At 44.9% G+C, this 23,579-nt stretch overlaps 1 protein-coding gene and 1 long non-coding RNA gene across 2 annotated transcripts in view; both read right to left on the bottom strand.

Annotated features, from left to right (window-relative positions):
* LOC120994950 (ras-related protein Rab-44-like) overlaps positions 1–23,579 on the bottom strand; it is a 148,381-nt gene that overhangs the window by 21,004 nt on the left and 103,798 nt on the right. Inside the window, 1 exon segment of the mRNA XM_040423861.1 lies at positions 5,117–5,667. Coding sequence (XP_040279795.1) covers positions 5,117–5,667 — 551 coding nt within the window.
* LOC120994951 lies at positions 16,193–22,164 on the bottom strand. Its single transcript, XR_005777503.1, has 3 exons — positions 21,997–22,164; positions 18,512–18,515; positions 16,193–16,212 (listed from the first exon to the last, which is right to left on the bottom strand). It is a non-coding gene; the product is annotated as an uncharacterized LOC120994951 (long non-coding RNA).

Below are 23,579 nucleotides of genomic sequence, written 5' to 3'. Positions count from 1 at the left end.
TGACAGTACCCCCCTTTCCACGAGGGGCCTCCGGACACTCAGGACTAGGTCTCTCAGGATGAGAGGCATGAAAAGCCCGAACTAACCTGTCGGCGTTTATTTCAGACGCTGGAACCCACATTCTTTCCTCGGGAACGTGACCCCTCCAATGCACCAGATATTGAAGAGAGCGGCGGACCCGACGAGAATCAACAATTTTGGATATTTGAAACTCTAGATTACCATCAACAACAACAGGAGGGGGTGGCAGCGGTGACGGTTCTAGAGGTGGAACATACTTTTTGAGTAACGACTTATGGAAGACATTATGGATTTTAAAAGTTTGAGGTAGCTCCAGGCGAAAAGCCACAGGGTTAATGATGGCTACTATTTTGTAAGGACCAATGAACCTAGGACCCAGTTTCTAAGAGGGAACCTTTAACTTAATATTCCTAGTAGATAACCACACATAGTCATTCACTCCTAGGTCCGGACCTGGCGACCGTTTCTCATCAGCCATGCATTTATATTTACCTCCCATATTTTTCAAGTTAGCTTGCACCTTCTGCCATACAGATGAAAGAGATGACGAAAACCGTTCCTCTTCGGGGACCCCAGAAGACCCCCCCTCTTTGAAAGTACAGAATTGTGGATGAAAACCATATGCACCAAGAAATGGTGACTTGCCAGTGGATTCCTGACGGCGATTATTTATGGCAAACTCGGCTAATGGTAAATATGATGACCACACCTCTTGGTTTTCAGACACAAAACACCTTAGATATGTCTCAAGGTTTTGGTTGGTACGCTCAGTCTGTCCATTCGACTGAGGATGGAAAGCTGAGGAAAAGGACAAGTGTACCCCCAAACGGGAACAAAAAGCTTTCCAAAACTTAGAAATAAACTGGGTTCCCCGATCTGAAACAACATCGGAAGGGACCCCGTGAAGCTTCACGATTTCACTGATGAATACCTGAGCAAGAGTCTTAGCATTAGGTAGTGCGGGTAACACAATAAAGTGTACAATTTTGCTAAACCTATCTACTACTACCAAGATAACTTTTACCCTCAGACAAAGGTAAGTCAGTGATGAAATCCATTGACAGATGTGTCCATGGCCTATTGGGAATGACAAGTGGCAATAAAGACCCTGCGGGACGTGTATGAGAGACTTTCGCACGTGCACAAGTAGAACAAGTAGACACAAAAGCCATTACATCCTGACGCAACCTTGGCCACCAAAAACGACGAGACAATAGCTCCAAGGTTGCTTTACTACCCGGGTGGCCAGCAAGTGCCGAATTATGATGTTCCTTTAATAATTCGAGACGCAGGTTTAACGGTACAAACAATTTCTCTGAGGGGCAAGAGACCGGGGCGTCCCCCTGGGCCTCTAACACCTTCCCCTCCAGAACAGAGTGTACAGCCGAGACAACCACTCCTCTTTGTAAAATGGGTACCGGATCACCCACATTACCCCCTCCAGAGAAACTACGAGATAATGCATCTGCCTTGGTATTTTTTGCACCAGGACTATAGGTGATGAAAAAGTTAAACCTGGTAAAAAATAGCGACCACCTAGCTTGTCTAGGGGTGAGACGCTTAGCTGATTCGAGGTACAGAAGGTTTTTGTGGTCCGTAATCACCGTGACGGGGTGGATTGCCCCCTCTAAAAAGTGACGCCATTCTTCAAACGCTAGTTTAATAGCTAATAGTTCCCTATTGCCAATATCATAGTTCTTCTCTGCTGCAGATAGTTTTTTAGAAAAGAAAGCGCAAGGATGCCATTTGCCAGGAGACGGACCCTGAGACAGTACAGCCCCCACTCCCACCTCTGATGCATCTACTTCAACAATAAAAGGCTGGGAGACATCCGGTTGGATTAGTACAGGTGCCGAGGTAAACCTCTCTTTTAGAGAGGAAAATGCAATTTTAGCGGCGTCAGACCATTTAGAAAAATCAGTCCCCTTCCTAGTCATGTCAGTAAGGGGTTTGACAATCACCGAATAATTTTTAATGAACTTTCTATAGAAATTTGCGAAACCCAAGAACCGTTGCAGTGCTTTAAGGTTCTCAGGAAGATCCCAATCTAAAATTGCCTGGACCTTCCTAGGGTCCATACGGAAACCTCAAGCAGATAATAGATATCCCAGGAACTGTATTTCCTGAACGGCGAAGACACACTTTTCAATTTTCGCATATAATTTATTAGTCCGTAGGACCTGCAGTACCTGTCTGACATGTACCTCATGTGTTTTCAGATCCGACGAATAAATTAAAATATCATCTAGGTATATCACCACAAACCTGCCGATAAGATGACTAAAAATGTCATTAACGAAATGTTGGAAAACAGCAGGAGCATTGGTCAGATCGAAAGGCATGACTAGATTTTCATAATGCCCCACAGGGGTGTTAAAAGCTGTCTTCCACTCATCCCCTTCCTTGATACGAATCAGATTGTAGGCCCCCCTAAGATCAAGTTTGGAGAACCACCTAGCACCCGCAATCTGATTAAACAGGTCAGGAATGAGAGGAAGAGGGTATGGGTCTCGGATGGTTATCCGGTTTAGTTCGCGGAAATCTAGGCAAGGACGCAGGCCCCCATCTTTCTTTCTAACAAAGAAAAACCCTGCAGCCACGGGTGATGAAGAGGGTCTGATGTGTCCCTTAGCCAGACTCTCGGAGATATAATCTTTCATGGCTTGTCTCTCGGGACCCGAAAGATTATATAACCTGGTCTTGGGTAATTTTGCCCCGGGAATCAGGTTAATCGGGCAATCATAAGGACGGTGAGGTGGTAACTTCTGACAACCCTTTTCAGAAAACACGTCCTCAAAGTCCGAAACAAATGTAGGTAGAGTAGCTATGGAGGCGACTAAGCAATTGCTATTTAAGCAATTTTCTCTGCAATGCTCACTCCACTCCAATATCTCCCTGGCCTGCCAATCCACCACTGGATTGTGCGCTACCAACCAGGGAAGACCCAATACCACAGGAGTGGGAAGGCCCTCCAGAACATAACATTATAGACACTCGTTATGGTGGTCCCCTACCCGAAGGTGTAAGTTATGGACAATGTGAGTGAGGTTTCTCTGAGACAGAGGAGCAGAATCAATAGCGAATATGGGAATAGGTCTCTGTAGCGTACAGAGAGACAAACCCATAGTGCGGGCAAAATGGGCATCTATCAAATTTACCCCTGCTCCAATGTCTAGAAAGAAAGAAATAGTCTCCGTCTTAACACCAAAAACAACAACCGCTGGCAACACAAATTGAGATGTTCGTATGGAGGAAACGTATACCCCCCGGCTGACATCCTCCACACATCCTGGGGTTAGAAGTTCCGACCGGCTTTTGTTTTTGAGAAAGGAAGGACAGACATTAATGAAATGACCCCTCCCCCCACAGAAAAAACAAACCCCACGCCTACAGCGAGCCTCAGGAGGACGGACCTGACGAGTAGTTCCTCGTAGCTGCATAGGCTCGTCTAGGTCCGTACAGACTAACTGCTGCTTCGAGGGGTTACCAATTGCTCAGGATTTTTCAATCTGTCCCTAAGACGTCAATCTATTCTGATAGAGAGGGACATAACAGCATCCAGGGAAAAGGGGGTCTCATACAGCGCAAGAGCATCCTTAACCCTTTCGGATAACCCAGAGCACAACTGACTCCTGAGAGCCGGGTCTTTCCACTGGGTATCCGTAGCCCACCTACGAAACTCTGAGCAATACTCCTCTGCTGGCCTCTCTCCCTGTAGGAGTCTCCGTAATTTCGACTCAGCCAGGGCGACTCGATCAGGGTCATCATATAGTAGACCCAAGGCCCCAAAAAATTCATCCACTGACCGGAGAGCCTGGGAATCAGTGGGTAAAGAGAACGCCCAGGATTGCGGGTCCCGCTGAAGCAGGGAAATAGCAATCCCCACCCGCTGTTCTTCATTACCAGAGGAGTAAGGGCGCAGCTTAAAATATAACTTACAGACCTCACGGAACGTCACAAATTTGTCCCTTCCCCCAGAAAATCTGTCAGGAAGAACAACCTTGGGTTCCGCAGCAACCTGGCTACCCATAGCAACCGCTGGGCTTGCGGTCTGTTGCAATTGCTGCTGTTGCTGGAGGACTGACGCCTTCAATCCTGCCACCTCCAAAGACAGGCCTTGAAGTTGCTTTGTCAAAGCAGCAATAGGATCCATACTGGATTCTAAATAGGCAGAAAGAAATTTTATTATTATTTATTTTTTCTTTCTACCTACGCAAAATAAGGGCCAGATATAATGTCATGAGCGGCGTGCCAATCACATACGTGACGCAAAGGGAGGGAAATGGGAAGGCCCTGTCCAAGCGAGAGGGAAAGGTGGTGACCCCTAACTCACCTTGAGGCTGGCACCTGACTGCCCTGACGTCCCTAGACAGGTTTCTCACCCGTACGCCAATCACGTGCCTAAACACTGGCTTTCCCTGAGATGAGCCCTACGTAGTGAATAGGGCGGTGGGAACACTAGTCTGCACCACTAACAGTAAAGGGAAACACCAAGGAGAGGACAGACAATACAGACAAACATATAATCCCAGGTTGGCGACAACAGCGGACAACAAAAGCCCAACAGGGATCCGGAGGGTAACGCTCTGGAACAACAACTAGGAATCACAGCTACACAGCTCCAGTGGGTCAGTATAGAAGTCCAGGCAGGAAGCTCTATATCTGGCAACCAGAGAAGTGGGAGATGGGAATATAAGGAGGTTGGGATTGCTGGACAAGAAACAGCTGAGGAGGAGAAGCTACGGATCCCTGAGTGAGCCAAAAAGGATTGCAAGGCAAACCCAGAAAGCTACCATTAAGAAACAGCACTATCTTTAGACATAGAGCGCGCAGCCACCTGCTGCGACTTCCTGACCCCGGGTATAACGGAGTCAGACGTGGCTCTTGACACCCTCGTGACAGCATCCTTTTCAAGGTTGTTCACCTAAATGGCAGACAGCATGATCATATCATGGTCAGCGTAAAGTCCTAGCACACAAACTTGATGGATCCTTCCACTTACATTTCCTTGTTTGCATCCTGACATATTGTACTTTACGTAATCTACAGCATACAGTTAGATAGCAAAATCAGGGAAGCAACCATTCCTCCTTACCTATTGTAGCAGATGTATCTTTCTTATAGGAACCTTCATGTACTTGACATAAAAAAGATGTTTTTCCAACATGTGAGTTTCCAACAAACATAATTTTATATACATGGTCTGGATCTGCATGGAATTCTTCATGGTGCTTTTGGACTTTTGTTCTACCTTCTTCTGCTTTTTTGGACTTTTGTTCTACCTTCTCATGAAGATCAGAATGGTCATTGTTTTTACTTTGAAAATCGAAGTCTCTTTGAATCCTTTTTGTCTCTGAAGCTATTGCTATCTTTTTGACATCTGTATAGTTTGCTTGGCTTATTTGGAATGAAATACTACTAGTTTCATTTTTGGTGTAACCATCAAAAGGAGGTGAATCTAGTCCCGACTGGTCAAAACGAACAGAGTCTCCTACGTCTTTGGTTGGTATTTCCTCTATAATACCTTCTTGAAGTATTTTGGAGTGTTTAAGCAAGCACTCTTGTATTGGGTCTTCTTCTATGGAAATTACTCTTGATCTTGAACTTTTAAAGTCTGTAGCATTCTTGACTCTATTCTGTTGCTCCCTAAAATGTAGTAGTTTATAAAATATTGTTAGGTCACGACAGTAATGAAAAAAATATTAAATATGTTTTATTTATATAATTTATTGTATATAAATGTTAGTAATATTTACCAAACAATGAATTGAATTATAGAACTTCTGATGACTGTTGTGTTTCTAACAATGTGCCAGGCTAAATGTTGTCTGTACACAAAAACTGAATTTCAAATTGAAATTCAATATTTCAGTCCAAATGAGTTCACCTCTTTAAAAAAAATTACAAAAAAAAAATATATGAACTTGAATCCATGCTTGTAATGTTCCCTTTACTACTGTTTGGAGCCATGTACATTAACAGGATCTTCTGGAATCTGACCATCACAGGGAGGCCTCATGTACATGACACAGCCTGTATGGAGGCACAGGTGCTATGAAGCCGTAGTAACTCTATGTATTGCTGTATTGTGGCTTTTGTAAGGCACCATATTATAGAGTAAAACTATTGCAAACCCTATTTTCTGCCTGATTCATATGGAATCAAACTGAAAAACTATCTACATTTCTCCATATACAATCAAAGTCATTCAGGCACAATAGGGCAAGATGAATATTTATTAATATCGAATTATGGCTTCAATACACTTGTGTTCATGATGTTCTCCACTTTATAAGTGCATCCTTCATATAGCCTACCAGTGTCTGCCTTAGGGCTCTTTCACACGAGCGGATGCCGTGCGGGTAATCCGCTGCGCGAAAGAATGCCAAGCCCCGCACCGGATATCAGAGACACGTTGATTATGATTATGATTATCATTATGATTGATAATGCTCCGTGCCTCTCTGTGACCTTTTTACTACAAAATCAAAGTGAGATAAAGTTGTCACCGTGATTTTGTAGTAAAAAGGTCACAGAGAGGCACGGAGCCTAATCAATCATGTTAATGCAATGTATATCTGCCGTCCGGTACGGGACTTGGCATTCTTTCACGCAGCGGATTACCCGCACAGCATCCGCTCGTGTGAAAGAGCCCTTAGAGTGAATGTGTATGTGCTATGCAGAGCTCCTACCTGTGCCTGTTCTGCTCAGGTGGAGCCTGCAGGAAACCCTGCACCCATGTGCTATGCTAGGTGTCAACTGAGGGGATCGGGCACAGACATGATATGTGCTCCTGCCAGTACATCGCTCACTGCGGCCCCTATGCCTGCAGTACAGTGGAATCTGCGCACCACTGACATGTCATCAGTGTACGATGAATTCCAAAGCGTTATAGACACCCTGAACTTGTCAGTAAAATGGTTAAAAAAAATAAATAAAGATTATAAATTTAAATTTGAGTGCTTTTAGAATTGTTTGTAATAACGTTGTTCAAAAAGTTAGTTACACTTTAAGTCCTACAGAATCCCTTTAAGGCCTCATGCACACGACCGTTGTGTACATCCGTGGCCGTTGTGCCGTATTCCGTTTTTTTTCGCGGACCCATTGACTTTCAATGGGTCCGTGGAAAAATCGGAAAATGCACCGTTTTGCAGCCGCATCCGTGATCCGTGTTTCCTGGCCGTGAAAAAAATACCTGTCCTATTTTTTTCACGGCCAACGGTTCACGGACCCATTCAAGTCAATGGGTCCGTGAAAGAACACGGATGCACACAAGATTGGCATCCGTGTCCGTGATCCGTGGCCGTAGGTTAGTTTTTATACAGACGGATCCGAAGATCCGTCTGCATAAAAGCTTTTTCAAAGCTGAGTTTTCACTTCGTGAAAACTCAGAACCGACAGTATATTCTAACACAGAAGCGTTCCCATGGTGATGGGGACGCTTCTAGTTAGAATACACTACAAACTGTGTACAAGACTGCCCCCTGCTGCCTGGCAGCACCCGATCTCTTACAGGGGGCCGTGATCAGCACAATTAACCCCTTCAGGTGCGGCACCTGAAGGGGTTAATTATGCTGATCACGCCTCCTGTAAGAGATCAGGGCTGCCAGGCAGCAGGGGGCAGACCCTCCCCCCCTCCCCAGTTTAAATATCATTGGTGGCCAGTGCGGCCCCCCCCCCCCTCTATTGTAATAATAGGTTGGTGGCCAGTGCGGCCCCCCCCCCCTCCCTCTATTGTAATAATTTGTTGGTGGCACAGTGTGCGCCCCCCATCGGCCCCCCCTCCCTCTATAGCATTAACAACATTGGTGGCCAGTGTGCGGCCTCCCATCTCCCCCCCCCCCCATCATTGGTGGCAGCGGAGTTCCGATCGGAGTCCCAGTTTAATCGCTGGGGCTCCGATCGGTAACCATGGCAACCAGGACGCTACTACAGTCCTGGTTGCCATGGTTACTTAGCAATAGTACAATAGTAGAAGATTCATACTTACCTGCTGCTGGCTGCTGCGATGTTCGTGTCCGGCCGGGAGCTCCACCTACTGGTAAGTGGTAAGTGACAGGTCTGTGCGGTGCATTGCTAAATGAACTGTCACTTACCAGTAGGAGGAGCTCCCGGCCGGACACGAACATCGCAGCTCCCAGGTAAGTATGAATCTTTTACTATTGTACTATTGCTAGTAACCCACTGCCACCAATGATCCGGGGGGGGGGGGGGATGGGAGGCCGCACACTGGCCACCAATGTTGTTAATGCTATAGAGGGATGGGGGGCGCACACTGTGCCACCAACGATTTATTACAATAGAGGGAGGAAGGGGGGGGGGCCCACACTGTGCCACCAACGAATTATTAAAATAGAGGGGGGGAGGGGGGGGGGGGGGGGGGGCACACTGTGCCACCAACGAATTATTACAATAGAGGGAGGAAGGGGGGGGGGGCGCACTGGCCACCAATGACATTCAAACTGGGGAGGGGGGGGGGGTCTGCCCCCTGCTGCCTGGCAGCCCTGATCTCTTACAGGGGGATATGATAGTACAATTAACCCCTTCAGGTGCGGCACCTGAGGGGTTAATTGTGCTGATCACGGCCCCCTGTAAGAGATCGGATGCTGCTAGGCAGCAGGGGGCAGTCATGTACACAGTTTGCAGTATATTCTAACTAGAAGCGTCCCCATCACCATGGGAACGCCTCTGTGTTAGAATATACTGTCGGAAATGAGGTTTCACGATCTAACTCATATCCGACAGTATATTCTAACAGAGGCGTTCCCATGGTGATGGGGACGCTTCAAGTTAAAATATACCATCGGATTGGAGAAAACTCTGATCCGATGGTATAAAAGGGACTCCAGACTTTACATTGAAAGTCAATGGGGACGGATCCGTTTGAAATGGCACCATATTGTGTCAACGTCAAACGGATCCGTCCCCATTGACTTGCATTGTAATTCAGGACGGATCCGTTTGGCTCCGCGGCCAGGCGGACACCAAAACGACTTTTTTTTCATGTCCGTGGATCCTCCAAAAATCAAGGAAGACCCACGGACGAAAAAACGGTCACGGATCACGGGAAAACGGAACCCCGTTTTGCGGACCGCAAAAAAATACGGTCGTGTGCATGAGGCCTAAGAAAAATAAAAACTTTCTCATGAAATACCCCCTTTCCAAATAGAACGTACAGTGAATTTTATTTCGGCAAGCAAAATTGTCCTTCCATTTTGTCAGATCTATACATTAATCCAAGATGATACAATTTTCTTTGGAGCCTGAGCCGGTAACTTACGTTGCTTCTCTTTGGGAGATAATAAATACACGTCTATTGTCTAGTGAAGTAAAACAATCCCTGACAATTATGTCTGTGCCGCCACACCCTTTCAAAGTCTTCTTCAAAGACTACAATTAATTACAATTGCTTTAAAGTAGTCTTCGCCTTGATGCGGCTGCAGTACAAGAGGGTGGGGCATGTACAATATAATGGTTGGGTTCCTGGATATGTTTTTTTTTCTTCACACAATTGTGAAACCATCAAAGGAAAGCAATCTTTAAAACATATGCTGCTCCTGGAGAAAAAATGGCTTACTCAGCTATTTTGGTTTACTTGATTTAATAATGCCTTCAATATTGACTTCTGTCACGTGAATAAGAGAGGTTATGTATAGAGATATTGTTGGGCTAAAAGCGTTCAAGGAGTTTTCCCACGATATAAGCATACGCCTTATCCACAGAGGTTCCATCCCTTTTCTGTTAACTCAGAACCCTCATTATGGTGATTGTTGGGTCCCAGTGATCGGACCGCCATCAATCCGATGTATTTTGGGATTCCCCTTTCAGTAAAACCATATCCACTTGTTTATATTTATGCTGTAATTTTAAACACTTAAGGACCACAGGTTTATAGCCCCCTAAAGACCAGGCCCTTTTTTACACTTCTGACCTACACTACTTTCACCGTTTATTGCTCGGTCATGCAACTTACCACCCAAATGAATTTTACCTCCTTTTCTTCTCACTAATAGAGCTTTCATTTGGTGGTATTTCATTGCTGCTGACATTTTTACTTTTTTTGTTATTAATCGAAATTTAATGATTTTTTTGCAAAAAAATGACATTTTTCACTTTCAGTTGTAAAATTTTGCAAAAAAAAACGACATCCATATAGAAATTTTGCTCTAAATTTATAGTTCTACATGTCTTTGATAAAAAAAAAATGTTTGGGTAAAAAAAAAATGGTTTGGGTAAAAGTTATAGCGTTTACAAACTATGGTACAAAAATGTGAATTTCCGCTTTTTGAAGCAGCTCTGACTTTCTGAGCACCTGTCATGTTTCCTGAGGTTCTACAATGCCCAGACAGTACAAACACCCCACAAATGACCCCATTTCGGAAAGTACACACCCTAAGGTATTCGCTGATGGGCATAGTGAGTTCATAGAACTTTTTATTTTTTGTCACAAGTTAGCGGAAAATGATGATTTTTTTTTTTTTTTTCTTACAAAGTCTCATATTCCACTAACTTGTGACATTTTACATATACCCATGCTGGGTGAGATAAATATCTTGGTCAAATGCCAACTTTGTATAAAAAAATGGGAAAAGTTGTCTTTTGCCAAGATATTTCTCTCACCCAGCAGGGGTATATGTAAAATGACACCCCAAAACACATTCCCCACCTTCTCCTGAGTACGGGGATACCAGATGTGTGACACTTTTGTGCAGCCTAGGTGGGCAAAGGGGCCCATATTCCAAAGAGCACCTTTCGGATTTCACAGGTCATTTTTTACAGAATTTGATTTCAAACTCCTTACCACACATTTGGGCCCCTAGAATGCCAGGGCAGTATAACTACCCCACAAGTGACCCCATTTTGGAAAGAAGAGACCCCAAGGTATTCGTTGATGGGCATAGTGAGTTCATGGAAGTTTTTATTGTTTGTCACAAGTTAGTGGAATATGAGACTTTGTATGAAAAAAAAAAAAAAAAAAATCAGCATTTTCCACTAACTTGTGACAAAAAATAAAAAATTCTAGGAACTCGCCATGCCCCTCAAGGAATACCTTGGGGTGTCTTCTTTCCAAAATGGGGTCACTTGTGGGGTAGTTATACTGCCCTGGCATTTTCCAGGGGCCCTAATGTGTGGTAAGTAGGTAAATGACCTGTGAAATCCTAAAGGGCTCTATTTGGAATATGGGCCCCTTTGCCCACCTAGGCTGCAAAAAAGTGTCACACATGTGGTATCGCCGTATTCAGGAGAAGTTGGGGAATGTGTTTTGGGGTGTCATTTTACATATACCCTTGCTGGGTGAGAGAAATATCTTTGCAAAAGACAACTTTTCCCATTTTTTTATACAAAGTTGGCATTTGACCAAGATATTTCTCTCACCCAGCATGGGTATATGTAAAATGACACCCCAAAACACATTCCCCAACTTCTCCTGAGTACGGCGATACCAGATGTGTGACACTTTTTTGAAGCCTAGATGCGCAAAGGTGCCCAAATTCCTTTTAGGAGGGCATTTTTAGACATATGGATACCAGACTTCTTCTCATGCTTTGGGGCCCCTAGAATGCCAGGGCAGTATAAATACCCCACATGTGACCCCATTTTGGAAAGAAGACACCCCAAGGTATTCAATGAGGGGCATGGCGAGTTCATAGAAATTTTTTTTTTTTGGCACAAGTTAGCGGAAATTGATATTTTTAATTTTTTTCTCACAAAGTCTCCCGTTCCGCTAACTTGGGACAAAAATTTCAATCTTTCATGGACTCAATATGCCCCTCACGGAATACCTGGGGGTGTCTTCTTTCCGAAATGGGGTCACATGTGGGGTATTTATACTGCCCTGGCATTCTAGGGGCCCTAAAGCGTGAGAAGAAGTCTGGAATATAAATGTCTAAAAAATTTTACGCATTTGGTTTCCGTGAGGGGTATGGTGAGTTCATGTGAGATTTTATTTTTTGACACAAGTTAGTGGAATATGAGACTTTGTAAGAAAAAAAATAAAATAATTCAGCTAACTTGGGCCAAAAAAATGTCTGAATGGAGCCTTACAGGGGGGTGATCAATGACAGGGGGGTGATCAATGACAGGGGGGGTGATCAATGACAGGGGGGGTGATCAATGACAGGGGGGGTGATCAATGACAGGGGGGGTGATCAATGACAGGGGGGTGATCAATGACAGGGGGGTGATCAGGGAGTCTATATGGGGTGATAACCACAGTCATTGATCACGCCCGTGTAAGGCTTCATTCAGACGTCCGTATGCGTTTTGCGGATCCGATCCATCTATCAGTGCATCCGTAAAAATCATGCGGACATCTGAATGGAGCTTTACAGGGGGGTAATCAATGACAGGGGGGTGATCAGGGAGTCTATATGGGGTGATCACCACAGTCATTGATCATGCCCCTGTAAGGCTTCATTCAGACGTCTGATGCGTTTTGCGGATCCGATCCATCTATCAGTGGATCCGTAAAAATCATGCGGACGTCTGAATGGAGCTTTACAGGGGGGTAATCAATGACAGGGGGGTGATCAGGGAGTCTATATGGGGTGATCACCACAGTCATTGATCACGCCCCTGTAAGGCTTCATTCAGACGTCCGGATGCGTTTTGCGGATCCGATCCATCTATCAGTGGATCCGTAAAAATCATGCGGACATCTGAATGGAGCTTTACAGGGGGTTGATCAATGACAGGGGGGGTAATCAATGACAGGGGGGTGATCAGGGAGTCTATATGGGGTGATCACCACAGTCATTGATCACGCCCCTGTAAGGCTTCATTCAGACGTCCGGATGCGTTTTGCGGATCTGATCCATCTATCAGTGGATCCGTAAAAATCATGCGGACGTCTGAATGGAGCTTTACAGGGGGGTAATCAATGACAGGGGGGTAATCAATGACAGGGGGGTGATCAGGGAGTCTATATGGGGTGATCAGGGGTGATCAGGGGCTAATAAGGGGTTAATAAGTGACGGGGGGGGGGGGGGTGTAGTGTAGTGTAGTGGTGCTTGGTGCTACTTTACTGAGCTACCTGTGTCCTCTGGTGGTCGATCCAAACAAAGGGGACCACCAGAGGATCAGGTAGCAGGTATATTAGACGCTGTTATCAAAACAGCGTCTAATATACCTGTTAGGGGTTAAAAAAAACACATCTCCAGCCTGCCAGCGAACGATCGCCGCTGGCAGGCTGGAGATCAACTCTCTTACCTTCCGTTCCTGTGAGCGCGCGCGCCTGTGTGTGCGCGTTCACAGGAAATCTCGGCTCACGCGAGATGACGCCTATTGGCGTTAGTGTGACCTGGGAGCGCCGCAGAAATGACGCCTTTCGGCGTTAGCGTGACGGTAAGTGGTTAAAGCTGGTTATGCAATATTTCAGCCCAATCAAAAACTCTGGTGGTCATTTATTAAGACCGGCATTTTAGACGCCACTCTTAATAACCTCTATATCTGGCGTTGGATCTGCCGAAGTTATGAAGAGGCGCAGGCTTCTACATAACTTCGGCACATCCAGCACCAGTTATAAATGTAAGATAGCTTCTTTGCTGTCTTACATTTAGACAATTTTCCACACCTAAAACAGGCATAGAAAATGATGAATGAGATGGGCCTGCCAGCTGCCCCCTTCTCCGCCCACTCTATGCCCACTTTTTTTGACCTGGTGTGAGCGGGGAAAAGACTAACATTTCTGCGCATTGCGCCGCAATCTGTGCCTGAAATACACAGGATAATAAATGACCCCCAATGTTTGTGCAATGCGATTTTCCAACATTTCTATTTAAGGTGATATGTCTTGCCGACCATAGATGAACTAGAGGGAAGTAAAAGATCTCATTGTGTATGGCCAGCTGCTCCAATGATTGATAGATCTGTGTTGTGGCAAGTATGAACGTTATCCCCTACCCATATATATACTGGCACTACAGGGGGACATTATATATACTGGCACTGCAGGGGACATAGAGGAGCATTATATACTGACATTACAAGGGGAGCATTATTTACTATCAGTACAGGGGGAGTATTATATATACTGGCACTACAAAGGGATCATTATCTACTGACACTACAGGGAGAGCATTATATATTGGCACTACAGGGGGGCATATATATACTGGCACTATAAGGGGACAGAGCAGCATTATATACAGGCACTATGGGGGGAAGCATTATAAATTAGCACTATAGTGGGCATTATAATACAGGGAAAACTACAGAGGAGTAGTATAACTGTAGGGAAGCATTAGAATTACAGGGGGCACTGCAGGAATGGCCCTATGGTTATATTAGTAATACTGGGGTACTGTAGGAACATTAATATTATTGAGCACATTATAGAGGGCACTGCTACTAATGGGGCACTCTTGGGGAGTATTATAAATATTGGGGGAACTATTACTAATGAGGACAGTCTGGGAGCACTATTACTATGGGGAGACTATCTGTATGACACTATTATTTCTGACAGTATAGTATTTGTGGGTATAGGGAAGCACAGCAGGCAAAGTATTGGGAGTAGCAACAGGATGACAGTGGACTGTAATAATATGGGGGCTAATCTGTGGTATGGATAAATCTAGGGTTTTAGTTGAAAAATCTGTAATAGTCCCCCATTTACTATGTATCATAGTAATACTGGTGTATTCTTATGTGACAGAGGGGGCTGTACACCCCTGAACAAACACATCCGCCCATGATGGTCTGGACCAAATGAAGAAGAAAAGGGAAATCTGTCGAGAATCCACCAGATAATCGCTAACAAGTACATTGGAACACATGTTAGCAATTATCTGGTGGTGGAAAGGTGGCGCAAAAAGCTCTTTCGTCGGGTAATTGGATCACTGACGAGCAGTCCTGTCAGTCGCTGGATCTGTCCTTCACTGCTTCTTTTCAAATTAATATCTTTATAAGGTCTTTAGCTTGACTTGGGGAGGGGGGGGGCATTTGTCTGCTTCGCCTAGGGCTCTGAAATACCTCGTCCCGGCCCTGCTTCCGCCATCCTGGGACCTCGGGAGATTGCCATAGGATCATTGAACTTTGCTTATACTATAATTTTTTTATATTGATTGAATAGCACCAACATTTTCCTCAGTGCTGTACAGAGATTCTCATCATTTCCTGCGTAAATTTCCAGTTTCACACTAGGGCTAAATTCATAGGAAGTCAATTAACCTATCAGTATGTTCTCGGAGTGTGAAAGGTAACGAGAGTATCCAGAGGAAACCCACACCAACATGGGGAGAACATACAAAACTCCATGTACTGTAGATGTTTAGCTGGTCAATTTTGAATCCAGGTCCTCAGCGTTGCAGGGCAACAATGTGGATCACTGAGAAACCATGCTGCTGATTAGATTTAAAGGGATTTCCAGGATTAGGCCTCATGCACACGGCTGTTGTGCGGCCGTTCCGTGCATTGGGGACCGCAATTGCAACATCCGTGCAGCGGGCCGGAGCCATTCAACTTAATTGGCATGTCATATTTTTTTGCGGTGCACAACCACGGAAGCACTCCGTAGTGCTTCTAGAGTTCTGTTCTGTGACTCCGCTCCGCATCTCCGGAATTGAGGACCCATTCAAGTGAATGGGTCCTCATCTGTGATGCGGGGTGCACACGGCCGGCAGCCGTGGATTTCCGACCCACCGTTTGCAGGCCGCAATACGGCCACAGCCGCCCGACGGCCATGTGCGTGAGGCCATAGGAAAACTATGTTTGCCTTTTTTTCCAGAAGTTTGGGCTGTCTGGGATTGCTAAGGAATTTTTTTTCCACAACACAGGGTGATTCAAAAAGTATGACGCAAAATTAAAGGCATGTAGTTAAAGTAAAGAAATTCAGCTCTTGAAAAATGAAAGCTGTGCTGTGATTGGTTGCTATGAGCAACAAAGTTTTCTTTTAGACAGTTTTTTCAAAATTTGCCCCTTTAGGTTAGTTTACACTTATACACTAAAGGGCAGGTTTAAGGTGGCGACACTGCACTAAGAAAAAGCTTTTTGTATGGAATAGAATGTGCAATAACGATATCTGGTGTGAGTACAGCAACAATTTCTGAATAAAAAGTAAATTAAAAATAAATACTTTCTTTAATATAAAATTATAAATAATAATTCAAACCACCTTTTTCCATTATAAAAATAAACAATAAAAAAATAAAGATCATTTGCATCGCTGCATCCTTAAAGGGAATCTGTCACCTGGATTGAGCATATTAACCACCTCAGCCCCCAGTGCTTAAACACCCTGAAAGACCAGGCCACTTTTTACACTTCTGACCTACCCTACTTTCACCGTTTATTGCTCGGTCATGCAACTTACCACCCAAATGAATTTTACCTCCTTTTCTTCTCACTAATAGAGCTTTCATTTGGTGGTATTTCATTGCTGCTGACATTTTTACTTTTTTTGTTATTAATCGAAATTTAACGATTTTTTTGCAAAAAAATGACATTTTTCACTTTCAGTTGTAAAATTTTGCAAAAAAAACGACATCCATATAGAAATTTTGCTCTAAATTTATAGTTCTACATGTCTTTGATAAAAAAAAAATGTTTGGGTAAAAAAAAAATGGTTTGGGTAAAAGTTATAGCGTTTACAAACTATGGTACAAAAATGTGAATTTCCGCTTTTTGAAGCAGCTCTGACTTTCTGAGCACCTGTCATGTTTCCTGAGGTTCTACAATGGCCAGACAGTACAAACACCCCACAAATGACCCCATTTCTGAAAGTACACACCCTAAGGTATTCGCTGATGGGCATAGTGAGTTCATAGAACTTTTTATTTTTTGTCACAAGTTAGCGGAAAATGATGATTTTTTTTTTTTTTTTTTTTTTCCTTACAAAGTCTCATATTCCACTAACTTGTGACAAAAAATAAAAAGTTCTATGAACTCACTATGCCCATCAGCGAATACCTTGGGGTCTCTTCTTTCCAAAATGGGGTCACTTGTGGGGTAGTTATACTGCCCTGGCATTCTAGGGGCCCAAATGTGTGGTAAGGAGTTTGAAATCAAATTCTGTAAAAAATGACCTGTGAAATCCGAAAGGTGCTCTTTGGAATATGGGCCCCTTTGCCCACCTAGGCTGCAAAAAAGTGTCACACATCTGGTATCTCCGTACTCAGGAGAAGGTGGGGAATGTGTTTTGGGGTGTCATTTTATATATACCCATGCTGGGTGAGAGAAATATCTTGGCAAAAGACAACTTTTCCCATTTTTTTATACAAAGTTGTCATTTGACCAAGATATTTATCTCACCCAGCATGGGTATATGTAAAAAGACACCCCAAAACACATTCCTCAACTTCTCCTGAGTACGGGGATACCAGATGTGTGACACTTTTTTGCAGCCTAGGTGGGCAAAGGGGCCCATATTCCAAAGAGCACCTTTCGGATTTCACTCCTCATTTTTTCCTGAATTTGATTTCAAACTCCTTACCACACATTTGGGCCCCTAGAATACCAGGGCAGTATAACTACCCCACAAGTGACCCCATTTTGGAAAGAAGACACCCCAAGGTATTCCGTGAGGGGCATGGCGAGTTCCTAGAATTTTTTATTTTTTGTCACAAGTTAGTGGAAAATGATGATTTTTTTTTTTTTTTTTTTTTTTCATACAAAGTCTCATATTCCACAAACTTGTGACAAAAAATAAAAACTTCCATGAACTCACTATGCCCATCAGCGAATACCTTGGGGTCTCTTCTTTCCAAAATGGGGTCACTTGTGGGGTAGTTATACTGCCCTGGCATTCTAGGGGCCCAAATGTGTGGTAAGTAGGTAAATGACCTGTGAAATCCGAAAGGTGCTCTTTGGAATGTGGGCCCCTTTGCCCACCTAGGCTGCAAAAAAGTGTCACACATCTGGTATCTCTGTATTCAGGAGAAGTTGAGGAATGTGTTTTGGGGTGTCTTTTTGCATATACCCATGCTGGGTGAGATAAATATCTTGGTCAAATGCCAACTTTGTATAAAAAAATGGGAAAAGTTGTCTTTTGCCAAGATATTTCTCTCACCCAGCATGGGTATATGTAAAATGACACCCCAAAACACATTCCCCAACTTCTCCCGATTACGGAGATACCAGATGTGTGACACTTTTTTGCAGCCGAGGTGGGCAAAGGGGCCCATATTCAAAAGAGCACCTTTCGGATTTCACAGGTCATTTTTTACAGAATTTGATTTCAAACTCCTTACCACACATTTGGGCCCCTAGAATGCCAGGGCAGTATAACTACCCCACAAGTGACCCCATTTTGGAAAGAAGAGACCCCAAGGTATTCGCTGATGGGCAAAGTGAGTTCATGGAAGTTTTTATTTTTTGTCACAAGTTAGTGGAATATGAGACTTTGTATGAAAAAAAAAAAAAAAAAAAAAAAAAAGCATTTTCCACTAACTTGTGACAAAAAATAAAAAATTCTAGGAACTCGCCATGCCCCTCACGGAATACCTTGGGGTGTCTTCTTTCCAAAATGGGGTCACTTGTGGGGTAGTTATACTGCTCTGGCATTTTCCAGGGGCCCTAATGTGTGGTAAGTAGGTAAATGACCTGTGAAATCCTAAAGGTGCTCTTTGGAATATGGGCCCCTTTGCCCACCTAGGCTGCAAAAAAGTGTCACACATGTGGTATCGCCGTATTCAGGAGAAGTTGGGGAATGTGTTTTGGGGTGTCATTTTACATATACCCATGCTGGGTGAGAGAAATATCTTGGCAAAAGACAACTTTTCCCATTTTTTTATACAAAGTTGGCATTTGACCAAGATATTTCTCTCACCCAGCATGGGTATATGTAAAATGACACCCCAAAACACATTCCCCAACTTCTCCTGAGTACGGCGATACCAGATGTGTGACACTTTTTTGCAGCCTAGATGCGCAAAGGTGCCCAAATTCCTTTTAGGAGGGCATTTTTAGACATTTGGATACCAGACTTCTTCTCACGCTTTGGGGCCCCTAGAATGCCAGGGCAGTATAAATACCCCACATGTGACCCCATTTTGGAAAGAAGACACCCCAAGGTATTCAATGAGGGGCATGGCGAGTTCATAGAAATTTTTTTTTTTTTGGCACAAGTTAGCGGAAATTGATATTTTTAATTTTTTTCTCACAAAGTCTCCCGTTCCGCTAACTTGGGACAAAAATTTCAATCTTTCATGGACTCAATATGCCCCTCACGGAATACCTGGGGGTGTCTTCTTTCCGAAATGGGGTCACATGTGGGGTATTTATACTGCCCTGGCATTCTAGGGGCCCTAAAGCGTGAGAAGAAGTCTGGAATATAAATGTCTAAAAAATTTTACGCATTTGGATTCCGTGAGGGGTATGGTGAGTTCATGTGAGATTTTATTTTTTGACACAAGTTAGTGGAATATGAGACTTTGTAAGAAAAAAAAATAAAAATTCCGCTAACTTGGGCCAAAAAAATATCTGAATGGAGCCTTACAGAGGGGTGATCAATGACAGGGGGGTGATCAATGACAGGGGGGTGATCAATGACAGGGGGGTGATCAATGACAGGGGGGTGATCAATGACAGGGGGGGTGATCAGGGAGTCTATATGGGGTGATAACCACAGTCATTGATCACGCCCGTGTAAGGCTTCATTCAGACGTCCGGATGCGTTTTGCGGATCCGATCCATCTATCAGTGCATCCGGAAAAATCATGCGGACATCTGAATGGAGCTTTACAGGGGGGTGATCAATGACAGGGGGGTGATCAATGACAGGGGGGTGATCAGGGAGTCTATATGGGGTGATCACCACAGTCATTGATCATGCCCCTGTAAGGCTTCATTCAGACGTCCGGATGCGTTTTGCGGATCCGATCCATCTATCAGTGCATCCGTAAAAATCATGCGGACATCTGAATGGAGCTTTACAGGGGGGTAATCAATGACAGGGGGGTGATCAATGACAGGGGGGTGATCAGGGAGTCTATATGGGGTGATCACCACAGTCATTGATCATGCCCCTGTAAGGCTTCATTCAGACGTCCGGATGCGTTTTGCGGATCGGATCCATCTATCAGTGCATCCGTAAAAATCATGCGGACATCTGAATGGAGCTTTACAGGGGGGTAATCAATGACAGGGGGGTGATCACCACAGTCATTGATCATGCCCCTGTAAGGCTTCATTCAGACGACCGGATGCGTTTTGCGGATCCGATCCATGTATCAGTGCATCCGTAAAAATCATGCGGACATCTGAATGGAGCTTTACAGGGGGGTGATCAGGGAGTCTATATGGGGTGATCACCACAGTCATTGATCATGCCCCTGTAAGGCTTCATTCAGACGTCCGGATGCGTTTTGCGGATCCGATCCATCTATCAGTGCATCCGTAAAAATCATGCGGACATCTGAATGGAGCTTTACAGGGGGGTAATCAATGACAGGGGGGTAATCAATGACAGGGGGGTGATCAGGGAGTCTATATGGGGTGATCACCACAGTCATTGATCATGCCCCTGTAAGGCTTCATTCAGACGTCCGGATGCGTTTTGCGGATCCGATCCATCTATCAGTGCATCCGTAAAAATCATGCGGACATCTGAATGGAGCTTTACAGGGGGGTAATCAATGACAGGGGGGTGATCACCACAGTCATTGATCATGCCCCTGTAAGGCTTCATTCAGACGACCGGATGCGTTTTGCGGATCCGATCCATGTATCAGTGCATCCGTAAAAATCATGCGGACATCTGAATGGAGCTTTACAGGGGGGTAATCAATGACAGGGGGGTAATCAATGACAGGGGGGTGATCAGGGAGTCTATATGGGGTGATCACCACAGTCATTGATCACGCCCCTGTAAGGCTTCATTCAGACGTCCGGATGCGTTTTGCGGATCCGATCCATCTATCAGTGGATCCGTAAAAATCATGCGGACGTCTGAATGGAGCTTTACAGGGGGTTGATCAATGACAGGGGGGTAATCAATGACAGGGGGGTGATCAGGGAGTCTATATGGGGTGATCAGGGGTGATTAGGGGTGATCAGGGGCTAATAAGGGGTTAATAAGTGACGGGGGGGGGGATGTAGTGTAGTGTAGTGGTGCTTTGTGCTACTTTACTGAGCTACCTGTGTCCTCTGGTGGTCGATCCAAACAAAGGGGACCACCAGAGGACCAGGTAGCAGGTATATTAGACGCTGTTATCAAAACAGCGTCTAATATACCTGTTAGGGGTTAAAAAAAACACATCTCCAGCCTGCCAGCGAACGATCGCCGCTGGCAGGCTGGAGATCAACTCTCTTACCTTCCGTTCCTGTGAGCGCGCGCGCCTGTGTGCGCGCGTTCACAGGAAATCTCGCGTCTCGCGAGATGACGCGTATATGCGTGACTGTGCGCAGCGCTGCTACCTCCGGAACGCGATCCTGCGTTAGGTGGTCCGGAGGTGGTTATGGTGTTACTACTGCCATGTACAATAAAATACCTTATTTCTTGATGTAGTCTTCATTTTTTGTTTCATGGTTTCAATAGCGATAAAATCCACTATTTATGTTATGCAAATTAGTATCCTAATCTGGAGCCCAGTAACTCCCCCGTACAGTGCCCAGCCCGCCTTCCTTTAGAGCCCAAGCACGCCTCTTCCAGCATAAGTAACTGCCCACACCCGAACTCTTTGCCGCCGCCCCCTCCACTATGTGAAATCTCACGCAGGCGCAGTACCATTCACTGCCTGCGCAATGTAGAAGCTCCTGAGGGCAACAGCTTCAAATGTGTCACTGGGCATGCGCCGAGCATGCGCCGAGCATGCGCCGAGCGACAAATTTAAAGCTATTGCCCTCAGGAGCTTCTACATCGCGCAGGCAGTCCGTGGTACTGCTCCTGCGTGAGAATTCACATAGCGGAGGGGGGCGGCGGCAAAGAGTTTGGGTGTGAGCAGTTACTTATGCTGGAAGAGGCATGCTTGGGCTCAAAAGGAAGGCGGGCTGGGCACGGTGCGAGGGAGTTCCTGGGCTCCAGAGAAGGATAATAACGCCCCTCTGGGCACCTTGGACACTCATTTGCATAACATAAAAAGTGGATTTTATCGCTAATGAAACAATGAAACATAAAATGAAGACTACATCAAGAAATAAGGTATCGTATTGTACATGGAAGTAGTAACACCTTAATATGCTCAAACCAGGTGACAGATTCCCTTTAAATGCCCAAACTATTAAAATATAAAGGTATTTATCCCATATGGTGGATGTTGTAACAGAAAAAAAATCAAAATGGCCAATACACAATTTTTCGTCACTTCACTCCCCCCCAAAAACTACAAAAAAAGTGATAAAAAAGGCATACACACTCTGATATAGCATCACTGAAAACTACAGATTACCTCGCAGAAAATGAACCCTCACACAGCTCTATAGACATAAATATAAAAAAAAGTTATGAGGGTCAGAATATGCCGCTGCAAAGAAATATAAAATTTTTAAAAAATTATTATTATTTTTTTCAATATTAAAACACAAGAAAAACTATATACATGTGGTATCACTGTAATGGTACTGACCTGGAGAATGAAAACCCTTATAATTATGTCAGAATTTTTTTTCAGATTCCCACTACATCATATGCACAGGGCCGTTTTTAACGCGGGGGAAAAGGTGGCAACTACCCCGGTGGCCCAGTTGCTCCTGTGGGTCCCAAGGCAGCTGCCTCTTGAGCCCCGCTGGCTACTGGTGACGTGGGGGGCAGCAGCAGTGCACAGGTTGATGAGCGCTTCCTTTGTGGAAGCGCTCCTCTCCATAGTCATCTGTATCGCCGTCCTCAGGACAGCAATACAGATGGAAGTGCTGCTGCGGGGCAGGGGAGGGAGAGGCGTCTCCCTTCCCCAGCCTATCAGAGGCCGGTGCAGCACGGGACACAGGCCGGAAGAGGCCTGCATCGCATCGCTGCCAGCCTGATGGAGATAAGTATAAGTGTTTATTTTTTTTATATGGTACTACTACTGGCACATGATTGGGGGGCATCTATGGGGGCACCTGTTACTGGCACATGATTGGGGGGCATCTATGGGGGCACCTGTTACTGGCACATGATTGGGGGGCATCTATGGGGACAATTGTTACTGGCACATGATTGGTGGGCATCTATGGGGACAATAGTTACTGGCACATGATTGGGGGCATCTATGGGGACAATTGTTATTGGCACATGATTGGGGGCATATATGAAGGCACCTGTTACTGGAACATGATTGGGGGGCATCTATGGGGACAATTGTTACTGGCACATGATTGGGGGGCATCTATGGGGGCACCTGTTACTGGCACATGATTGGGGGGCATCTATGGGGACAATTGTTACTGGCACATGATTGGGGGGCATCTATGGGGACAATTGTTACTGGCACATGATTGGGGGAATCTATGAGGGCACTTGTTATTGGCACATGATTGGGGGGCATCTATGGGGGTACTTGTTACTGGAACATGATTGGGGGCATCTATGGCGGCACATGTTACTGGCACATTATTGGGGGGCATCTATGGGGGCACATCTTACTGGCACATTATTTGGGGGGCACTGTGGGGGCATCTATGGGAACACTTCTTACTGGCACATT

This window comes from Bufo bufo, chromosome 3 (genome assembly GCF_905171765.1).
Source record: "Bufo bufo chromosome 3, aBufBuf1.1, whole genome shotgun sequence".
NCBI lineage: Eukaryota > Metazoa > Chordata > Amphibia > Anura > Bufonidae > Bufo > Bufo bufo.
Note: the sequence above shows the minus strand (reverse complement) of the source record. Positions and strands in the feature narration are given on the sequence as shown.